Source organism: Mauremys reevesii, linkage group 11 (genome assembly GCF_016161935.1).
Source record: "Mauremys reevesii isolate NIE-2019 linkage group 11, ASM1616193v1, whole genome shotgun sequence".
In the NCBI taxonomy this organism is placed as follows: domain Eukaryota; kingdom Metazoa; phylum Chordata; order Testudines; family Geoemydidae; genus Mauremys; species Mauremys reevesii.
The window spans coordinates 34,022,942-34,046,773 of NC_052633.1; the positions used below are offsets into that span (position 1 = coordinate 34,022,942).

General features: G+C 38.7%; 1 protein-coding gene across 6 annotated transcripts in view; it reads left to right on the forward strand.

Annotated features, from left to right (window-relative positions):
- SESTD1 (SEC14 and spectrin domain containing 1) overlaps positions 1-23,832 on the forward strand; it is a 97,968-nt gene that overhangs the window by 21,843 nt on the left and 52,293 nt on the right. For all 6 annotated transcript variants that reach the window (XM_039495684.1, XM_039495687.1, XM_039495682.1 and 3 more), the window contains 3 exons: positions 8,506-8,614; positions 15,772-15,862; positions 21,504-21,617. In XM_039495684.1, the coding sequence (XP_039351618.1) occupies positions 8,506-8,614; positions 15,772-15,862; positions 21,504-21,617 (314 nt within the window). The remainder of the gene's footprint in view (positions 1-8,505; positions 8,615-15,771; positions 15,863-21,503; positions 21,618-23,832) is intronic.

A 23,832-nucleotide genomic window follows, 5' to 3' on the forward strand; every position in this document is an offset into this window, starting at 1 on the left:
CCGTGTGCCACGGAAAGAAAAAATTCAAGATTGATGTTGACATTCATGAAGCAGCTGCATATGGTGGACCGTCGTTATTGGGCTCGGGAAGCAAGCACTGGATGATGGGATCAGATTGTGATGCAGGCATGGGATGTCGAGCAGTGGCTGCACAACTTCTGTATGCACAAAGCCACCTTCCTTGAACTGCATGCGGAGCTCGTCCCTGCCCTGCAGCGTCAGGACACCAAAATGAGAGCTGCCTTAGTAGTGGAAAAGCATGTGGCGATTGCTGTGTAGAAGCTGGCAACTTCAGTCTGCTACTGGTTAGTCATAAAACAGTTTGAAGATCCGTAGCCCACTGTTGGAGTTGTGTTTATGCAAGTATGCAGGGCCATTAATTGCCTCCTGCTACAAAGGATTGTGACTCTGGGCAATGTATGGGAAATAGTGGATGGTGTTGCAGCAATGGGATTCCCTAACAGTGGCGGGGTGATAGATGGCATAGATATCTCAATTTTGGCCCCAGACCATCTTGTGATGGAATATACCAACAGAAAGGGCTACTTCTCTATGGTATTACAGGCGCTGGTGGATCACCAGGGTCATTTCACTGACATCAGCGCCAGGTGGTCAGGGAAGGTGCATGATGCATCCATCTTCAGGAACACTGGCCTGTATAGAAAGCTGCATGCAGGGACTTTCTTTCTGGACCAGAAGATTCCAATAGGGGATGTGGAAATGCCCATGGTGATCCTGGGAGACCCAGCCGACCCTTTACTTCTGTGGCTCATGATGCCTTACGTCGGAAACAGCAGCAAGGAGCACTTCGGCAGCGGGCCCAGCAGGTACAGAATGACCATAGAACGTGTGTTTGGCGATGTAAATGATCTCTGGCGCTGCCTCTTTGGCAGGCTGAACCTCAGTGAGGAAAATAGTCCCATGGTCATAGCAGCCTGCTGTGCTCTGCATAACATCTGTGAAGCCAAGGGGGAAATGTTTCCCGAGGAGTGGAGCATTGAGGTGGATCACCTGGCAGCTGATTTTGAGCAACCAGATACCAGGGCTATTAGAGGATCTCAACGGGCGGTGGGGGGGCTATTCGAATCGGAGTCTTTGAAGCAGCATTTTGGCAATGAGCTCCAGTCATGTGTCTTTCTGTAATGCATTTAGAGAGGCATTATTTACTTGCCACACAGAATAACGATTCCTGCCTGAGAATTAATTGTAATCTGCAAATGTGCCGATTGCCACTGTGTGTGGATGTCTGCTGCAACCCCGTATGCAGATGACAAATCATCATTGTCTTTGTAAAACTAAATTTTTATTAAATAGTAATACACATATTGACATTTCTTACAAGGTTCATGACAGTGAGCAACACTCTCTGAAATGAGTCTCACAGCTGTGTGTAAGTTCAGATGTTATGGAAAATGTTCCTAGGGTTGGAGTACAAGGGATACTGTGATTGGCCAGGAATGTGCAAGGAATGTGGGGGGGAGTTTGGGTAGGGCATGGAATGCAGTTCTGTATGGGCTGCTGGGGAGTCAAGCATGCATGTGTTCCAACTGCAGCGCAATCAGGGACCTGAGCATCTATGATTGGTCCTCCAGGAGCTTTATCATTGACTCCTGACCCTCTGTTATCCGCTCCTTCCCCTGTCCCCTCTCCTGGCTATCCATTTCTAGTTTTTCATTTATTGTGTGTCTCCATGGTCTGTGCTCGCTATTGGCCTGATCAGATGATTTCGGCCCTTCTCAAAACAATGTCTTTGTAGAAGCAGCATGTTTTTGGTGCCACACCAGAGTGACCATTGACCTCCCTTGCCTTCTGGTACGCCTGTCTCAGTTCCTTGATCTTAGCACGGCACTTCTGTGTGTCCCTTTCATGCCTCTTCTCTTCAATACCAGGAGCAATCTTCTCGTAGGTATCAAAGTTCCTACAACTGGAATAGAGCTGCGACTGCACAGCCTCCTCTCCCCACAGACCCAACCAATCCAGCAACTCTGGTGTACTCCAGGCGGGAGCACATTTGCTGCAGAAAGCCGGCGTGGTCAGCTGGGAAGATGCGATGTGAGCTGTCCATGCTGAGCAAACAGGAAGTGGAATTTCCAGAATTCCTCAGGTTTTAAAGGGGAAGGGGTGCATGCCTGTGTACCTGGCTGCAGGGCAACAGAGTAGAAACTGCTTACCAGAGTGGTCATGATGGGCATTGTGGGACACCTCCTGAAGGCCACTTAGGGCGACATAGGTAAGCGCACTGTCTACACTGACACTGCCTTGCTCTAACTTTGTCACAAAAAGCTCTTTGCCATTCATCTAGGTGGTTTTATTATGTCAGCATTGCCACAAGTGTGTTATTGCAGTGTAGATATACCCTGAGAGAGTCAAAAGGAAGCATGGCAACTGCAAACTTTGTACTGCAGCCCTCCTTGTAATACAAGATGTAAAACTTCACTATTTGGTATTTAGCTGGAGCTGGTTGGAAAATAAGTATGTTTCATGGAAAATTTGAAAATTTTCCACTTAAAAACAAAACAAAGTCAAGAACCTGAAAATAAAAATTGTTTTCCAATTGTTGAGTCCCCCCCCTCTTTTTCCCATTAAAAAGGAGGAAAGGCAGAATGACTGAACAACCAGTAACCCAAAACAGTTAGACTTTTTTTGTAGAATAACTGCCAATTTTGAAAAAATGAAATTTTTCTGCAGTTAGTGTTTGGAGAAGTTTGAACAATTTTTTTTAACCAGTTCTAGTATTTACAAAATAGTTCTTATGACTGTAAAATACACATTCAAAGCAAAATTAGAACTGGTTTTGCGATCTTTTTGACAAGATTCCTAATATTCCTGGTGACTGACTGCTTGCTGAAGTGACTGACGTCATAAGCAGGCTTTAAAAAATGACAATTTCAATTAAAAGATGTATTTTCATTCAGAATTTTTCACACATTTGCAACATATTAAGTGATTCGTACTATATGCTGAATAAACTGAGGTCGGATTTTCTGTAAGGCCTTGTCTACCCTACACAGTTTTGTCAACAAAGGTCAGGTTTGGTGTGCAAAATAACGATACTATACTATAATCCTTTAGTCTGGTGAAGGGTGAAATTTATAGCTATTTTCCCTCATTTTCTTTGGTGGTATCCAACTAACCAGTTTTGTTAGTTTTAAAACTCAGCTGTATTGGGTGACTTTTTTTTTTTTTTATTTGAAAAGTGGGAGCCATTCTTTGTTTTACAGGTCAGTTCGGTTTCCATGTGAATTAGTTGAGAATGATGGTCAAGTGGTGGTTTGCCTAGTTGAAGGAGCGATATTATTTCTATAGAAAATGGGGCATCACTTCTAGTGTTGTACTATAATGAGTGTAGCTAATTTATTTTATTGCTAAAATCAGTTTCACTATCTTCTGTCCCTGTCACGTGAGATCCGGTGTTGCTCAACACATAAGCAAGCAGCTGAGCTCATGAAGGATTGATTATCAGTGACAAAGGGAAAAGAAGGCATTGGAAATAGTCTGTATTCAACTCTTGGGTACTAGCACTGTGTTGTGAGGGGTGGAGGAAATCCTTACATGTATTAAAACAGTCAACTGTTGTTGAAGAAGTATTTTCCCTGAGGGGAAGAGAAGCAATATTTTTGTTCAAGTAGATGCGGTTTATGTGAGAAGCACAATTTCAAGGAAAATCTCAGTGGTATGTGACAAAATGCAGCAGAGATCTTGCCTCTTTTTAAGGTTAAATTTGACTGATCAGTATATTGCAATTCTGTACCCTTGGACCATTAAAGGATCCTTTTATTCCTTGGTTTTTCTTATGGTTTGATCCTTGTTGGCATAGTAATGGAGACAGCTGATTGAGTCTCTCTGGGGCAGACTCCTGATGTGGTCTGGTGGAAGAAAGCACAATAGGCTTGAATATAGATGTTTTCTTCTCTGACTAGAATTTATTTAAATAGAACCTCTACAAGTACTATAGGGTTCCTTTTTCCACTCCCTTCAGGGACATCTTTATTCTTCATTTGCTGTTTGTTTGTTTTTATGTAGATCTTTGAGTTTCAGCTCCAAATTCCTTCATCTTCTGTTTGTTTTGTTTTAATCTTGTCAGCTATGTATGTGACAGTGGTACTTTGCTCATTCATTTGGTCTGCTAATTCTTCCATCCTGCATCCATTTTTAAGATCTGTAACTACTGCTTGAATTCAGCCTTCTTGGAGCTTAGCTACAAAACAATTTATTTGATGTCAGCTTTTGTGGATGGGCCATGCTTGTCTGTTTGTTTTTCTCTTTTTTTTTTTTCTGCTGACTGCTTGCTCAGAGCTAAACTCAGTATTGGAGTTGGATATATCCTCCTGCCTCTTAGAAGTGTGGTTTGGTTTTTGATGGTGGAAGACCATATTTTGTTTGATGTTTTAAGTAGCACTCTTTTCCTTATTTAGTGTTTTTGTTCTTGTTTTTGAGAACTTTGTGAAGACCATCTATCAGTGGAGAAACATGGCTTTTGAATTACAATGGTTTCAGATCCTAAGACACATACTATTTTGCTCTTATTTGTTCAGTTCAATATATTTGTAAGCAATATAGCTGGAGAAGAGAAACCACGTTTTTTTTTGTTTTTTTTTAAAGTGCACTCAGACTCCAGCTAAAAGGTAAAGGCAGCCCTTCAACTTCTGAACAATATTGATCTGGTTCCCCTCCTTCCTTCCTTTTTTTTTTTTTTTCATTTCATACCCCTCCTTTGCTACTGGTTGGGCTTTCAGTAGCCCCTGCTGTTCAGAAAGAGAAGAGGCAAAGGCAGCTGTCTGCAGCTTCTGCTGCTCAAAACGGTGAGCTACAGAATGGAGAAGACTCTGGCAGAAACTGTCCTACAACTGCTTACTGGTTTCTGGGGGAGGGGCCAACCCATACTCAAGAGCCCCTCAGTTCCCTCCTTTGCCCATTCCTGGGAAAGAAGGTGTCAGCAAGGGTGGTAAAATTAAAAAAGGGTCCTTGGAAACACAATTTACACTGTTCAGACTGCTGAACCCCACTATAGCTGGTTATCAACAATTTATGTTAGCATTCTGTTGGGCCATCATGGTTAGAAAACTACTACAAACTTCATGGGTGACTTCCAGGGGGCAAAAAAAATCCTTTCTTGCTTCAAGAAGTCTGACTGAACCTAAAGGGGCTAATTATATGAATAAGGTGTACAGAATCTGGCCCTTTGTGAGGGATGTGGAATATGCCCAGTTGTGTTATATTCCAGATATCATTGCTGGATCTTTAATTCCAGCTTTGGGCTTTGAATGGCTTTGAAAAAGAACAGACTTTTAACTATTATTGCAGTTAATTCCAACACTTATGTCACTTGCATCTCTGCTTATCTTGGAAAAGAGCCCCTCTCGGTATATACCAGTTTGTAGCTAGAACACTTGGTACTAGTGTTCTGATTTTGTGTGAGGCTTATCTCATATATAATTCTGCACAGCTAGAACTCTCTTTAAGTGGCTTTGTGGACTGATTGGTCATCATTCAAATTCCATTTAGATCAACTGCTGTCATGAAGCAAAAACATGATGAGTTAATGCCTTTCTTAACTTCATAATCAAGGTATTTAAAATTACTTAAGAAAAGCTTGCCTTTTTAGGATCTCTGAAAACAATTCTACTCTTCCCTCCTCCATTTCCCTCAATAATAAAATGGAGATTATCTTCTATCAGACCAAATCCAGCTTTCCAGGTCTGGTTGAAGTAGTTTGGATACTGTCCCCTTAGTGTCTATAAGTAACTCCTTGTTATATTAGACTATCCTGTGGGATTTTACAAAAAGGTTAACACATTTAAAAAATCTTTTATCCCAGTAAGCAATGGCAAAGAAAATCAAAGCACCTTTAAAGCTACTGAGATTTATAGTTTACTTTGAAACTGGTTTATTAATGCAGCTGTGGAACATTTGAAAAAAAGCTGAAGGATAGAAAAAGATTATTATATAAGGCCACAGGTGGCTTAAAAAGCTATTGGGCTACGTTGTAAATCATGCTGCAGTTTATATCTGTTCATTTCCATGTACTTTATTTCATTATAAAAAATTAGATAAGCAGCATATTTTCAGCCTGAAATACAGTTTCTCAGGAAGATGGTTGCTGAAAAGATCCAAGTGCAAAGATATAAAATTCTGTTCAATCTTTGCAGCTTTGCTTATGCTACATCAGTAACTAGCACTGGAAACAGGGCATCCGTTAGACTTTCCATGTCAAACTGATATCTTGCAATGCTATACTATGGGAATGTGAGTGGTAGGGCTGATATGTGATGGCAGGTAAAGAGGGACACGTCCAGGGACAACAGTCAGGTGAGAGCTATCGTCCCACCCAGCAACCGAGAAGGAAGAGGATGCAGCAATTCCTGCCTAAATGCTGCCCCTGTTTTGGTGGCTCCATATTACATATCAGCCTATGGCTAGTAGGTCTAATAATGAGCATACTGTTTGATTTTCCCCAAACTTGCTCTGAGCCTCCTGGCACCTATGATTGTAGTGTATGATGGGGACACTCCTGTCCTTCATTCTATTTTGCTGTAATGGATATATATCCGCTACTCTTCCCCTCTTCTGCCTTTTGTGTTTTGCCCTTCTCACTAGTGAATAGTTCAGCATAACTCTCCCCAAGCAGCTGTAGCGCAGAGCTGATGTGACTCTTCTTAGTCACCTTTCCACTTAAACCCAAGATTCTGGGGGCAGCTGGTGGCTGGATTTGGACACTTGCAATTTAGAGGAAATCACTGCTCTAAGTTTTGCCTGCTTATGTTAATTGCTCTCAAGGGGGGCCATTGCACTGGTCACATTCCCTTCTGCCCCCAGCATATCCTTGACATACCTCCTATGCTGGGGTACATTGAGGGGATGGCATAGAACTAGCTCTGCACCCAACCAGGGTTCCTTCCCAACAAAGGAATCTGTTCTCTGACCCTTTTGTGCCATCAGAGAGGCAAAACGGGGACATGGCATGGGCCAGGCCCTGGCCATATATTGTTAGTATCTAGCTACCATGTGGCTTAAACAGCCATTTCAAATGAGATAAAAACATTTGTTTGGTCAATGGTTTACATAATTTGTGGTGTGATATCAAATGTAAAGTATATTTTAACTTCAGTACCTCATCTTTATTGACAGCAAACTTGGAAGTCCCTTTTTCTTAAGTTGTTGTTGTTACAGTAGAACCCCGTTTATCTGATCCTCCATTATTTGGTTTTCTGTGTTAACTGGACAACACGGTGGACACATGACCAGAAGGGGGAGATCTCTTCTATGGCCTCTAGATGGCGGTACAGCACTGCACTTTCCCATTCTCCACTTTATCCATTTTTTTGGATTATCTGATCTGGCCTGCGTGCCAATTAGATCAGATAAACAGGGTTCTGCTGTATTTCTTTGAATTATTGTAGCACCTAGGAGTCCTAGTTCTGGACTAGGACCCTATTGTGCTAGGCACTGTACAAACACAGGATTTGAACGAGAACAAAGAAATGACTTTGGGAATGTTTACAGGGAACTCGTCTCAAGTGTGAGGGGAAAGCATGGGAGAAAGGATGATGGTGTTTGTTTGAGAATTTAAAAAGTGGGCGATGGAGTCGAGTCGACACCTCAGTACTGAAGGTTCATCACTTCATGAGATCTAGTGAAATGATTATGAATTCCTTTTCCTACATACTAAAAAGTGTTATGGATAAAACATAAAGGACCTGATTTTCAGAGCACTCACAGCTCTCAACCCTTCACTGAGAGTTCTGGGTGATCTTTGCCTGTGAAAATAGGCCTTAAATCTTGTGTGTTTTGACCTTAAAATATTCATTGTTTCTTTATATTTGGATGAAAATCTGCTGTATGCTAACAGAAACTGTACAATGAACTTACTGTTGTTCCGATCTAGATACACAGGCCATTATGGGTTCTTGGGTATTTAGTAATTCTGAAAATATGGCCATTAATATGGCTTTAAGAGCTTAACTTCAGACACCCTTTAAAAAATAATCTTGGTCACATGTTCTACATTTCTACCTTTTAGGCCTTGATTCATCAAGGTATGTAAGCATGTACCTAACTTCAAGCACATTAATGGTTCTATTGAAGGCAAGTATATGCTAAAGTACCTTTCTAGATTGGGGGCCTTAATGTAAATTTATAGTCTTAAAAAATCTCAATGTCTTTTCAGTAAGTGTTCAAAGTTGTTAATATATTTATTGTTAACTGTGTTTATTGCATTAAGGTATCCTCATGACCAAACCCTGTGTTTTGGGCATGTCATTTACTGGTAGGTTACAAATACATTGTTTAGTCTATTATGTAACTTTGCTTTAAGGTCCAAGATATGCTTCACAAAATGTTCTTTAATTGCAGGACTACCCACAACTCAGTGCACTTTTGTTCACTTGTAATCTTTATAGCCGTTTTAGACACAAGTAACATGTAGTTTGAGACTATGTATCTGAAAATGTGTATTTTTATCATCAAACTATATTAAATCTTTGTAATGCCTTTTTTTTTTAATAGGAGGGAAGGACAGACGAAGTGGCCTCATTCTGACAATTCCATTATGCCTTGAACAGACAAATATGGATGAGCTGAGTGTTACCCTAGACTATCTGCTAAGCATTCCAAGGTGACTAAGTGACTCTAAAGGTGTTTCTTAAAAGCACTAAATATTTTTATCTTCCAGTACAAAAATATTTTACATAGTAATCAGGAATAGTCAATTATCTTTGTTAATGTCTGCATTTCTTGGTCAACATATAGTCAAGGTCCAGACTCCAGAGAAATATTTTTCACACTTCAATAACATTAATGACGCCGATAAAGATTTTATGGTCCGTTCAAGTGTATGGTGGTCTGGATTTGGCCCGTAGTCTCCCTTTTGACTGGATTATACTATAATGATCTCATTTGATGTAATTAGAACAACTTAAAACACAAACAACATAGTACATTGATAGATATGCGATAGTTTATTTTAATTATCCTGCTTGGTTTTTTTTCTGTCCAGTGTATTTCACCATTGCACTGTTGGAATACGTGCAGTAACTTTTCTTTCTGATAATTGTGGTGTAAACTAACTAGCGACTATAATTTAACTGCAACATTAAAAAAGGCTAGTCATCGGAATTGGTGGGACTTTTCAGGCAGAAAATAGTTTTTTGTTTTGTTTTGTTTTTTGCAAGCCTTCTACTCGTACAGGCCCAGTTTCACTGAAGCACTTAAATTGTGCTTAATTTTAAGCATGTATGAAGTCTCATTGAAGTGAGTGGGATTACTTCCATGCTTAAAGTTTAAAAAAAAAATGCTATAATTGTTTTGCTGAATTTGGGCCAGAATTCAATGGATTCTATCATTAACTATGGGTTTGATAGTAAAATTATTAACTTGTGTGGGAGATTTGCTTGTGGAAAAACTGCAGCTTCAGATCTATATTTGGCCAGATATTATTAATTTATTTGGTTGATCTGATGATGTGGGCAAAAATTATCCAACAGAACTGGCAAGTCATCCTCAAATCTTAGTTTTATCATTTTGTGTTTGATTTTTTTCCCCTCCCCAACTGAATGCTCATGTTTCCAGCATGGTTAAAAGACCAACTATAACAGAGCGAGAGAAAGAGATGTTAGCATAATTAAATAAAAAATGCTTTATGCTTTTTTTGCTAATGGGAGTATCAGATCTTTTCAGATATACAGACTAATGATCTGGCCCCAAAGTCAAGACCAAAGAGAAGAAAAATAAGTAAAGCTTGATTGAATAATTTACTTGTATTCTTAATTAGTTACATGCTTGTTAATTGTACATTTGTGTTTCTGTTTTTTAAAAAAAGAAGTTGGAACTTTTACAAAATTCTGGGTGAAAATTGTGCTAATATTATTCATGCAAGTAGTCTAATTGACTTCAGGGCTTTGTCCTGTTTGTTGAATAAATGTACACATAAGTATTCTACCAAATTTAGTTGTTTTACTATCTAGCTGTGATATATATTGCACTTATTTTTCTTAAAGCTATCTGAAAATTCACACTAAGCATTGCTCGTACCATGTGTAAACTGTGAAACACCTATGAAAATAAAGTTTGACATTCCCACAGTCATGCAGAATAATATAGCAGACCATCCTGATTTACCGTTGGTTTAATAGTAGAAAGAATTTATTTTTAAAAAAGAAGTGTTTTGCTTAAATATTAAAGATTCTTTGTGCTTTTCTGGAAGGCTTTAAAAAGCTTGTGAGTTAGCATTTTGTCCCCAAACCAGGCATATGCGTTTCCAACAAATATCAAGCCTAATTCTTTACACGAGTGGTCTTACTTGTGAGAGTAGTCCTGTTGACTTGTATGGGAGTTCCATCAGTGGATAGTTTGCAGAAATGGACCTGAAGTTATACATTGTTTAACATACGCTGGCTCAAAATTATGCCTCACTAACTTCAGTAGCTAGTGTTGTAACTCCAAATTTTTCTTTTATTAATGTGAAATGGTTTGTGGCAGGCCAGACTTCTATAGTGTTGAAGTGAAATTTCTTTGATTTGTACACCATCCATGAAATACTGCTGTAGATTTTTAAAACAAATTCATAGCTGTTGAGTAGAGGTGTCTTTGTTATGATATATATGATATGATTTAAAATATAAAAACTTTTTTATAGTGCAAGAAAAGATAAATGCAGAAATATTTCATGTCCTTCAATGCCCTGTCAATGGAGTTTGCAGGCTTCACTGTTCTAATGCACAAATCAGTTTTACCAATATTTTTTAAAGCTTAAATGCATTGTGTTAAACTTTTTATTTAACCTTTCAGAATCGGATAATTTGTTGTTTTTTTGTGGGTTAATACGTGATGGAATATACATATGCTGTTGTTTGTTTCCATTGACCTTAAGAAAACAATATTTCAAAGGAATATGATAGTGACATTATTTGTGTTTGCTGTATTCAAGGTTGGGTTGTGTCAGCTCCTATATAAATCTTCGTTATAACTTGGCTTTCAGAACTTGCTCTGGCTGTGACATTGCAAACAGTGAACCTAATTTTCAGTGGGGTCCCTGGAAAATCTTATGCATGTCTTCAGGAGGTGCCATTTAAAAATAAAGTAAAATCCAGGTACACAATGGCAGCCATGTTGGAAATTAGTTTATTCCTAAACTAAAAATTGACTAGAAAGAAAGTGAGATATGCTTCTGAATATTTTTTTACAACTCCAATTGATTCCCCTTCCCCACCCCCGATGTTTAGTTGGTTCTTATCCATAATGTAGGCTAAAGTTCTGATCCTGCAAGTGCTTACTACCTAGCATGCTGCTTGCTGCTATGAGTAACTGTATTGGAAATCAATGGGATCATTGTAGTAATAGGCATTGTGCTCTGTATGTAAATTTTCAGGAGCTAAACACTTTTTTCATTAAAAAATAAATTAAAATGGGCAAGGGTACCGTATATTGATTTATTTTTTTTAAAAAAAATAGTATATGCACACCATATTTCTTTAAGTACACTTGACAGCTCATTATAAGTGATAGTAAATCCATCTTAGTCCCATAATGGTGCAGTTATAGTAAACTAAAAATATATACAGGTAGTAATATTGTATATATTTGAACAATGACTAGAATGTCTTACTAAACAATTTATAGTCAGAGCTGGCACTAGTGTGCATGGTTAGTTAATGCTATCCAATGTTCTCAGTTGCTTATCACTCGCTGAACTTTTAACTGTTGAGACTGAAACTTCCCATGCTGAGTCATTTCACTGAGAAGCTCTAGAGCAGTGATTCCCAAACTTTAACAACCCGTGAACCTCTTTCACAAAAATACCAAATCTCACGAACCCGCTCCTAAAAATGAATGTTTCCAGGGATTTTCTCTCTTACCTGAGCATAAATTATAGAAGCAGTGATCTTGAAAAAAATTTGGGCTTTGGCTACACTTGTACTTCAAAGCGCTGCCGCAGCAGCGCTTTGAAGCGCTAAGTGTAGTCAAAGCGCCAGCGCTGGGAGAGAGCTCTCCCAGCGCTATCCGTACTCCACCTCCCTGTGGGGAATAACGTACAGCGCTGGGAGCCGCGCTCCCAGCGCTGGGCTTTGACCACACTGGCGCTTTGCAGCGCCGCAATTTGCAGCGCTGGAGAGGGTGTGTTTTCACATCCTGCTGCAGCGCTGCAAATTTGCAAGTGTAGCCTAGGCCTTGGTTTTTAATGACACATTTATTACATTATTATTTCTCATTACATTATTAATTTTATTACGTTATGAAAACGTCAACATTCTTTCAAGATTTCACTTTTGTAGCTCCTATCACTTCAATTAAGCCTGTTATAGGACAAGGCTCCTACATGTTTCATCAAGGAGTACCAGATGTGAACCAGCATGAAGGTATTTAAGAAGCCAACTTAAATAAAGCATTCCTCCCGCAAGCATTCGAGTCTCGAGCAATCCAGGTGAAGAACACACGACTAGAACAAAGCTTAAACTTGTTCTTCATAATAATTTAAAAAAACAACACTAGCAGTCTATTTAATTTTAGAAACAGCAAAAAAATCTCCTCCTCCCTTTCCATTTCTCATAAGGAGTCTTGAAGTTTAAATCTCCTCGGTGTGATGGATGTGCTTGCTTTGATCTGTATAGCTCTTGGAAGTCTGGAACCACTGTAGAAAGATAAAGTCTCAGGTCTGGTTCGGCACTGAGTCTGCTTCTGTAATTGGTTTTCAGATGTGCATACGAGGAAAACGCTTTCTCACGTAACTATGTGGTTGAAAACGGTAACAAAATGATAGTAGCTTTTTCTGCCAGCAGCGGGTACCCGTTTCTTAAACTCAGCCAAAAATTGATCAATGATAGACTTCTGAAACTCCTTTTCAGTTCGTAATCACAGACGATCTCAATCAATTTCTCTTTTTCCTCAGTGCTCAATATCTTTGTTGAGAGAGTGGTATCATCAAAGAAGTTGTGAATCCAGTCATTATTGCCTGACGTAGCTGGAAAGTATTCCCTGAACATTGTGCAACGTCCTTTTAGGTGTGCATTTATATTGGTTTTAATGCACTGATCCAACCAAAGCTTATGTTCTGTTAGGAAGTCATGAAGAGAACTGAAACACTCAGTTTGATTGTTTTCCAAACACCTTTCTCAGAACTGCGACTTCTTTACCGTGGATTCAGCTTGGTCTTGCATGTTGAAAACTGTTATAGTGAGGCCTCGAAGAGCTAACTTTAGGTCATTTATCCTTGAGAAAATGTCTGCTAAATAAGCTAGGCTCTGGAGCCAGACATGATTTTCCATACAGCTGGTGAGGTGGAATGGGTGGCTGTTGAAAAAAACAAGGATTTCCATTCTAAGCTCAAACAAGTGCACAAGGATTTTGCTATGTGAGAGCCATCTAACTTCGGTATGGGGCAACAAACAATTGTGTACACTACCCATTTCTGCACTAAGTACATGAAATATTCTGGAATTTGTTTGTCATGATTTTATGAAATTCACCATTTTCACTTGTCTGTGGATACTACAATGAGTCCAAGAGACATTTGATGCAACCTTTTTTGTTTGAGCTATGAATCCGGTATACATCTCCATCATTGATGTGGCCCCATCAATGCAAATGCCTAGGCAATGAGACCAATCTATTTCCTTTTCTTGAAAATATGCATTAGTCAGATTGAAGATATCTTCTCCAGTTGTATGTTCTTTCCGTAGTAGGCAAAAGAAGTCTTTTTCAACCATACCTTCATTCACATAACATACAAACGCTAGCAAAATAGATTAGCAACATCAGTTGATTCATCCAACTGTATAGCATAATATGGACTATTTTTCACTCTATGTACAATTGTGGTCTCTACTTGATGTGTCATTAATTTTTTTGCGGCAATGTATCATTGGACAAAGGTACTATGTCAATCCTTTTTGCAGCCTTTTCTCTGAGCATGCAATGAACTATGTCTTTTATACATGGGCCAATCAAGCTCTCTGCTATGGTATGGGCCTCTGATGCTTTTGGTACTCGAGAACTCACTTGGTATGACACTTCAAGTGCATTTTTGTTATCAGTACTTGCTTTGGATACAAAACTGGTAATGTCACTTTTACACTTGGCTTATTTTCACTTGAAAAAGTCAACAGGCTTGTCGAGTGGGGTTTGAGTGGTGCCGAAGTAGAGAAGGTTTGAGGCTGCTGTTTGCTAGAACATCACCACAAATTATGCACTCTGGTTTTGTACACTCTTGCTCACCAGTGCTGTAAAGCCATATTTTATATAATTGTTGTCATATTTTCTTCATAAGCGAGTTCCCAGGACCATCATGATCATTTGACTTAGATTTTCCACACTTTGGACTTGATGAAACAGTAGCTGATGTCGAACGTTAGTTTTCTTGTCTTTACACTATCAGTTTTCAGCCGTATGTCCAACAGTTCAAATAAAAATAACACACTGAGAACGCTAACAAATGAACAAACTAGTAAATGAGAAGATTCACTCAAGTCTCATTGGAGCAAAATGGCACACTACCAAGAATGACTGAGTATGGACTAACTGAGGATTGTTACTGCCACATTGGCTACAGTGACCTTGGTTCCAGCTGATTTGGTGCGCAAACACTTTTTCTTCCAGCAGCAGGGGGGGTGCAGGGCTAGGGACAAATTAGTCTGGACGGTCCCCCAGGTACAGCGTGGCTCCCCCTCCCACTCTGCCCCTCGTGCCACCGAACTTCTCCTGTCTGCCAGGGACAGGGTCCCAGCTGACGGCCCCATGCTCCACAGGGCTCGGGCTGCCCACCCCACGTGCCTGGGTCCCGGCTGCTTCCCCCCACACCTGGGTCCTTAGGTATGGCTCCGTCTGCCATTACAGAACTTTTTCTGAGAACCCCTTGATACATTTTGCGAACCCTCAAGGGTTTGCAAACCCCAGTTTGGGAATCACTGCTCTAGAGCCATCATGTTTAAAGCAGGGACTTAAAATTTGGTGAGGATGTTACCTTGAGTCCACCAAAATTTGTCCAAGTTATAAGCCTCTGAAAATTGCCATATGCATGTGCTCAGTGAAGGTTTGTTAGACACCAGCAGCTAAATTCTCTGAATGTTCCATCTGGGCAAGCATGCCGTAGCCCAGAGCCATAGGCGCTGAGCAGGACTCTTTATGTTGCTAGAAGCTGTGGTGCCTGGCACTGGAATTGGGAGCATGGAGAGAGATTTTCTATGTTTTGTAGGTTTCCCTTGCTGACACCTAGGCAGGTAAGGGCCCTGATTCAGAAGAACACTTAAGTGCATGTTTGAAATTAATCATGAGCCTAAATGTTTTCCTGGATTGTGACCTAGATCAAGTGATTTAGGAACAGGACATGGAAGTTGTATTGTTGACTCTGCAACAGACTTCCTGGGTGACCTTAGGAAAATTAATCTCTCTATGCCTCTGTTACCCATCTATAAAATACTGTGCTACCTCACAGGGATTTTGTGCTATTTATTTGTGTAATGTTTATAAGGCACTTTATAATAATTGGTAAGAGGAACTGCAATATAAACAAAATATAATGATTTTTGATACATTTTCTGGAATATTAATGCTGTTTAAAAAATTACTAGTATGGTACTATAATAAAATGGTTTGTAAGTGAACATACTTCAGTTTTTAAGGGAAGATTTTTAGTAAGTAAAATTGCAAAATTCCAAAGCAGTGTTCTACTTTTAAAATGGTTGTGATGAAAGTCAGTAATAGCCAAGCTAATCACTGTGATATCTGACATTTTGTTCTCGAGTTTTACTGTTTTCTAAAAGTATTTCTTTTTTGTCTTAGTGAAAAGTGTAAAGCTAGAGGATTTACTGTGATAGTGGATGGCAGAAAATCTCAATGGAATGTGGTAAAGACGGTTGTGTTAATGCTCCAGGTAAATCAATTTTTATGTATTCACAGTCAGCAGATTAGTTTTATAGATGGAAGTCAGAATGCTGCGTTACTGAAAGAGCTGAAATTTCTTTATTGGGAAACAGTCAATTCGTAATTTAATTACACAATATATGCTGTGTTGCACAGAATTTTGTAAGTAGAAGCAATTAATCTGAAAAGGGATTTATATACTTCTATAGAAAGTTATTCAAGTTTTGATCTGAGCAGCCTTCTGTTGAGATCTAGATAAAACTTCTACAAGTGTATTACCATGTTAAATGTGAATAGTTTACAACGTCCGGGCCCTATGGATCATTGATGCTCCTCAATTCTTTGGTGTGTGTCAGTGACTTTCATAATCTATGGCTGATCAGGAGGCTATGGCCTTCCCTCTTTAATATAGGCATGGCAGTGGTTTTCCAGCCTTTGTCATTTCCAATATAGACTGCTGGTGGGGCACTCCTGGATAGGCACTTTTATGAAGCCTATCCAGGAGCTCCAGCTAGTACAGAATACAGGTATGTCGCTGTGTTGAAGTCTTTGCATTGGCTTCCTGATACAATTCTAGATTTTACAATTCTTGTATTTCTTTGAATGTTCTGTATCCAAACCTTTTGAGAGACTGCTTCTTGTTCTATGACCTATCATAGCATTTAAGATCAGCTTCTTGCCATTGCCTGGAATTAGAGACTCCTCCATAGGCAGTAAAACTTTCTCTGGTGAAGGTCTCCATATGTGGAGTTTGCTTCCTTGCAAGCTCCTTCAAAACCTTAGTCTAGCAAGCTCAGAGCAGCATAGACATAGTTTTTATTTGGTTTAATTTTTATCTGATTTTCCTGTTTCATATTTTATTGCGGGGGAGGAGGGGATGATGAAAGTGGCTTTTAATTGCAGTAATTAAGATATGGCTTACAGCTTATTTTTAAAATGTTTGCAGTTAATAAGCGCCCAGCTGCTACTGTGATTGGCAGTCTAAAATCTGTATTATTAAAGTGCCATAAAAGTTAGTCTCCAGGAACAGAAGTGAAAATCTCCTTGCTTTCTAACAACATAGTTAAATATACAAGAAGTACAAATACCTTTCCTTTTTGTGTTTCTCTGATCATTCTAAAAAAAGAAAATGTTAGTGCCAGCTACAGAAATGTAATGGTAGCACGTGGGAAAAGACTAAATGCATTTGCCTCTAATTTTGATTTATAATAAATAAGAGAGATGATGTGGATTGCAGGATCATTCTTATGAGTAAGTACTGAGAAAACAAGGAAGCACTAAACTATTCATTTTTAAATAAGGGATAGAGGGAAAGATCTTAGTTTAAGCACAGTAACTATAATCTTGCAGTTTCAATTTGTAATGAATCTGGCATAGACAAATAATTTGAATTAATGCATTAAATTGAAACTGAAATAATAGACTTTTTTAGGGCCACATTTTCAAAAGCATACTCTATATTTGCATGCTTTGCATTACACATTTAAGTTTATAGGTGTTCACATTTGGGCATTTCAAAATTTGTACTTTATTTGTGCACTCAGGGAAACTAGGAGTTTATTCAATTATAACATGGACATTTGAATGTTTAGGGTTCCCAGAATACCTTGTCTTGCACAAATTTAGAAGCTGGTCTGAAAATCTAGACCTTGGAATGCTGTTTGTTCAGTTATTAGGGTAACACTTTATCAATCTTTCAAAATATTGAGCTTTACCCATATGAGCAATAAATAACATGATTTTGAAAATTTTCAACAGGATATGACTCTTCGCCAACTTTCATATCAGAAATAATGCATCCAAATTGTTTGTTCTTCTAATGTACATTTGCTTTTGCATTTCTATGCAATGTTTCTTAGGTCAGAAATTAATTTTTTTGCAGTTTAAATATTTTTTGATGTCAGTTACGGATATGTAAGTCTAGCATTACTGGCCCTCTGTGTGCAGTCTTGGCGTTTTCCACCACAAGGGCCAAATCCTGCTCAGTTTAGCTATGCCAATAGTCTCTTTAAAGCCAAATCCCATTGCAGAGGATGTCAATGGGATGATTCATCTAAGTAAGGTAACCAGGATTTGTATAGGTTGAATATAATAGGCATTTTTCTGCTCAAAAGAGGACCCACCTGGCCCCTTGGTTTCAAAGCAGTTTTGCTTCCTGATTATAAACCATCTGTGGTCTTCTTTCCAGCTTCCATGGTGAGCATTAGTGCTACTTCTTACTGTATCAAGGGACCAAGCTTTTCATGTCCACTGAAGTTAGAGGTCTCTCTGTGGCAGTGATGTGTGTTATAAATATTTTTACAAATTTGAGAGGTTCAAATTCTATTTGCAAAAATAAAACTTCTCTCAGGTGGATTTAAAAATATACCTAATAGAAGTGGGAGGTGCTGCTTTATAGATCCATCACTTACACCAATAGGCTGCTAATTCTTCTCTACTTGGCTGACTGATTACTTATCCTTTGTCAGCTTTTTGTCAGTGTTAGTTTCCCGCCTTTTGATTTTTCAGGAAGAGCAACTCTTTCCTGTTCGCCTTATGAGTAACTTTAAGAGCTACTGACTGGAGACTTAATGAGATTTGACATTTGGACCCCCAACCTTTTCTTTTTTGTCAAGTGCCTGGTGCCTCTTTCCTTAAGTCTGTATGAGTGCTCTTCAACAGGATGTACATCACATGTTTTGGAATAATAATTACTAATCTATTAGAGTTCTTTGAAGGGGTCAACAAACATGTGGACAAGGGGGATCCGGTGGACATAGTGTACTTAGATTTCCAGAAAGCCTTTGACAAGGTCCCTCACCAAAGGCTCTTATGTAAATTAAGCTGTCATGGGATAAAAGGAAAGGTCCTTTCATGGATTGAGAACTGGTTAAAGGACAGGGAACAAAGGGTAGGAATTAATGGTAAATTCTCAGAATGGAGAGGGGTAACTAGTGGTGTTCCCCAAGGGTCAGTCCTCGGACCAATCCTATTCAATTTATTCATAAATGATCTGGAGAAAGGGGTAAACAGTGAGGTGGCAAAGTTTGCAGATGATACTAAACTACTCAAGATAGTTAAGACCAAAGCAGATTGTGAAGAACTTCAAAAAGATCTCACAAAACTAAGTGATTGGGCAACAAAATGGCAAATGAAATTTAATGTGGATAAATGTAAAGTAATGCACATTGGAAAAAATAACCCCAACTATACATACAACATGATGGGGGCTAATTTAGCTACAACGAGTCAGGAAAAAGATCTTGGAGTCATCGTGGATAGCTCTCTGAAGATGTCCACGCAGTGTGCAGAGGCGGTCAAAAAAGCAAACAGGATGTTAGGAATCATTAAAAAGGGGATAGAGAATAAGACTGAGAATATATTATTGCCCTTATATAAATCCATGGTACGCCCACATCTCGAATACTGTGTACAGATGTGGTCGTCTCACCTCAAAAAAGATATTCTAGCACTAGAAAAGGTTCAGAAAAGAGCAACTAAAATGATTAGGGGTTTAGAGAGGGTCCCATATGAGGAAAGATTAAAGAGGCTAGGACTCTTCAGTTTGGAAAAGAGAAGACTAAGGGGGGACATGATAGAGGTATATAAAATCATGAGTGATGTTGAGAAAGTGGATAAGGAAAAGTTATTTACTTATTCCCATAATACAAGAACTAGGGGTCACCAAATGAAATTAATAGGCAGCAGGTTTAAAACAAATAAAAGGAAGTTCTTCTTCACGCAGCGCACAGTCAACTTGTGGAACTCCTTACCTGAGGAGGTTGTGAAGGCTAGGACTATAACAATGTTTAAAAGGGGACTGGATAAATTCATGGTGGCTAAGTCCATAAATGGCTATTAACCAGGATGGGTAAGAATGGTGTCCCTAGCCTCTGTTCGTCAGAGGATGGAGATGGATGGCAGGAGAGAGATCACTTGATCATTGCCTGTTAGGTGCCCCTGAGGGAGTGAACCTGGCATTGGCCACTGTCTGTAGACAGATACTGGGCTAGATGGACCTTTGGTCTGACCCGGTACGGCCTTTCTTATGTTCTTAATAATGATGTTTAGAAGCACTTGATTTCGGGCTTCTGTCTGCATATGTAATGTGTCTCATTGTTTCTGTTATGAAGAATAATATTTCAAATACATTTTCTTGCCCCTGCAAGTAACCATATCTCAAATTATAATTTAGAAAATCTAAATCACTTATTTATGCTGATCACTTCTCATATTTCTCTGGTTGGACAAAGAAAATCAATTAAGTCACTCAACTTTTTTAGTAAAGCAGTGTTTGGGTTGAAAATGCTGTAGGGGAGTGTGTATTTAAAAACAACTGTTTCTATGAGAGTGGAGAGAAACCCATGAAGACAAGCTGGGGTTTTTTGTTTGTTTTTTTGTTTTTTCCCCCTATTAGATCTAGGTTTTGCAAAACCTTGTTTTTTAAATTAAATTTTGGGTGAGTTTTAATTAATTGTCCCTTGTTAATTATTTTTCATCTTAAAACAAGATAATTTAAAATCAGTTTTACTCACACTGCTTTTCAGTACTCAGTACTGTGTTCATATATCTTTGTCCTAGTATTACAGTTGATGACATCACAAAAAAGTAATATGTATAAGCTGCCTGTATTGTGAAGCGAGGACAATATATAAATAGGCAAAATATATTTGAACTCAGATTTTGTAAGGAAAATATTGATTTATCAACTTAATGCATAATTAAAATATTTAATCAATTTAATGATATAGATCATTTCTATTCTGGAAACAGTAAACATTATAGTTACATTATAATAGCAGATCCATTGATCTTAAATCCTGATTTAATAGTAAAATATATATTTCTCGTCTAGCTTAACTTGTTTCTTTATTGTGATGACCTAGCTTTAGAGTTCTGACTTCAAATATAGTCTCAATTAGCTTGCATAAAGCTTGCAATTTAATTTCTTTTCCATAGTATATTCTCTAGATAGTATGCAAACAGGCTATAGACTGAAAGTCTCATATTAGCCTTAACTATAGTTTTGTTACCACAATATTGTAAGTAATATTCATTCAGGTAAATAGGGTTGTTGTGTTTTTTGTTTTCCATTACTGATGGAGGGTGGCTAGTGGTTAGAGTACACTTATGGGAATCAGGAGACCAGATTCTATCCTCAGCTCTGTTCTGACTCACTGTGTGAGTTAGTGCAAATCACTTAGGGCTTGGCTACACTTACAAATTTGCAGCTCTGCAGCAGGGTGTGAAAACACACCCTCTCCAGCGCTGCAAATTGCGGCGCTGCAAAGCGCCAGTGTGGTCAAAGCCCCAGCGCTGGGAGCGCGGCTCCCAGCGCTGTACGTTATTCCCCACAGGGAGGTGGAGTATGGACAGCGCTGGGAGAGCTCTCTCCCAGTGCTGGCGCTTTGACTACACGTAGCGCTTCAAAGCGCTGCCGCGGCAGTGCTTTGAAGTGTAAGTGTAGCCAAAGTCTTAATCTCTGTATAATTTATCTCTGTAGAATTAGTAAACAGCCACCTATGTCACCTGGATGTTGTAAGCTTTGTTTAATTCATATTTGTAGAGAGTATTAAGATCCTGGATAAAAGGTGCTGTCTAAATGCAAGTTGATTTTGCCATAAATGAGTATTTAATCTTGAATGTTTTATCTGTTTCATTTTGTTTTGCAGAATGTTGTTCCAGCTGAGGTATCGCTTGTTTGTGTAGTAAAACCTGATGAATTTTGGGACAAGAAGGTTACACATTTTTGTTTTTGGAAAGAGAAAGATAGACTTGGCTTTGAGGTATGTATAGTAATTTTGTTTCCTATCAGGAATGTTGACTCTAAGCATGCTAGAATGATACATACCTGATTGAAATGGATATTTCTTAAAGAATGCTTATCAGTATTCCAGATTGCTTTCTAGATACCTCTGAAAAACTACTGTGACCTATTGCTTTTAAAATATTCTTTAGCTGCAAAAAGAACTTAGGCAGGCTATTAAATGAAGTTTTGGAAATGGAGCTTTGCTGCTTTTATGGTGGTTTGACTATGATGATGAAGCTGTTTCATACCACTTTCCGTGCTTTTAGCTACAAAAATTGTTGTATAATGCTGTAGTATATATTCTGTACGTGGCTCCACCACCATGGACTGTTTGAATGCTCCTCTTCTGCTATCACTCAGGCAAGAGCAAACATTTTGAAGGTACAGTCCTTGGTCTTGCTAAATTCTTCATCTACTTATACCTCTTAATTTTTGGCAAGTTGCCAAGGTTATAGACACCCTATGTTTTTCTAAGATTGATTATGTTCTGACTTGCATGAAACAGTATGTGTATATATAAGGGATTGCAAACAAGAATAGTTGCATCTTTTCATCTTTTACAAGGGTAGTGGAGTCAAGGGAAAAATAAGACTGCATTATGACAAGTAGTGTTCTGAATGTGGAATGACTAGGGTGGCCAGACAGCAAATGTGAAAAACCGGGACGGGGGTGGGGGGTAATAGGAGTCTATATAAGAAAAAGACCTGAAAATCAGGACTGTCCCTATAAAATCGGGACATCTGGTCACCCTAGGATTGACCCTTCGTACTATCATTGTGAACGAGTCTTGTCCAAACTGAAATTTGGTCTCCTGTGCACATAAGTAGATATAATATCCGGTCATCCATTGTTCTTCACAGGTAAATCAAAGTGACTTGAGGGGGGACCTCCTTCCCTTTAAAAAGGATCAGAAGGAAAACACTCTCCCTTTCTCCATGATGATAGACAAATGTTTCTTCCTGTTGCCGGGATTATAAGATGTTCTCAGTTTCCAAAAATTCCTATAGAAAATATGAGGGAGAGTGGGGATGGGAAGATAGCAGCCCAAAGATAGACACAATGTTGTCTTCTGTGACTGGGGATAAATAACTGTCTACTTAATATGTAAAGTGTAAGATGTCCCTAAAGATTTCACCAATAAGAAGAAAGATAGCACTCTAAATAATTTGTATGGATTTTAGGGACGTTCAGGAAGCATTTGAAGTTGTAGTGTAAAGAAAGTTTCTTCCCATGTCATCCTGTAAGCCATTCCTCTTTTTGTTCTTTTTCATCCTTATTAGTTGTAAACATTACAGGCTCAGTGGTTTGAAATTAATCTTATATACACTTTTCTACATCCCTTTCCTAAAGGCTCCTCTTGTGACTTAGCTAGAATATCTTTCTAGACAAATAAGCGGACTGCGTTAAGTAAAAATCTGATATACTAATAAGGCAAAGTTAACGTTAAACAGTAATATGGCGGGAGGAGGGAGGATTTTATTTGATCTCAAGGGTTTGTTCAACATCAGTCATTAAGTTATAGTTACGTGTAATTAAATACAATAAGGATAACCATTTAATGAAGAATGTTCTACCTTTGTACTGCTGAAATTAAACCTCTGTGTTTTTAAAATACAGTAAATACATATGAGTAGTCCATAGTGAGTTATTCTGAGGGTGAAAGCACAGAAAAAGTCCAAGTGCTGAAATGCCAACGTTCTGTTCTTTTCTGGTCAAGAGGAAAGCTTTTTCAACACATTTTTCCTGTACTATTGCTTGATGGGTATGCACTCCAGAATAGACAGGTCGGAGATATGGGAATAGAGGCATGGTATATGCTGTCTTAAAAAAATCTAATTTGAATGAAATATCTAAATTCAACTTACTGTTATCAGCTATTAAGGCCTGTTTTGTAAACTATTTTCAGATTTGGTATCTTTTTTGGTTTTTTGAATTAAAAAAAAAAAAAGGAAAAGGGAGTACAGTGGGCACCTTCCCTCTTCTTCCCCCTTCATCCCCCATCAAAGGTTTGAGAGAACTTATGAAACCTTCACTTTCTTGGCAGGAGATTGCCTTTGGCCTGATGGCTCCAGTTTTGCCATTTTGTGGCATTGTCTGACTTGAGCTCTGTTAAGCTCCCCTACTTCATGTTCTTTGTCAGTTTCACTGTGCAGTAAAACACAGAGTAGGCCATGGGGAGAGTGAAACATGGG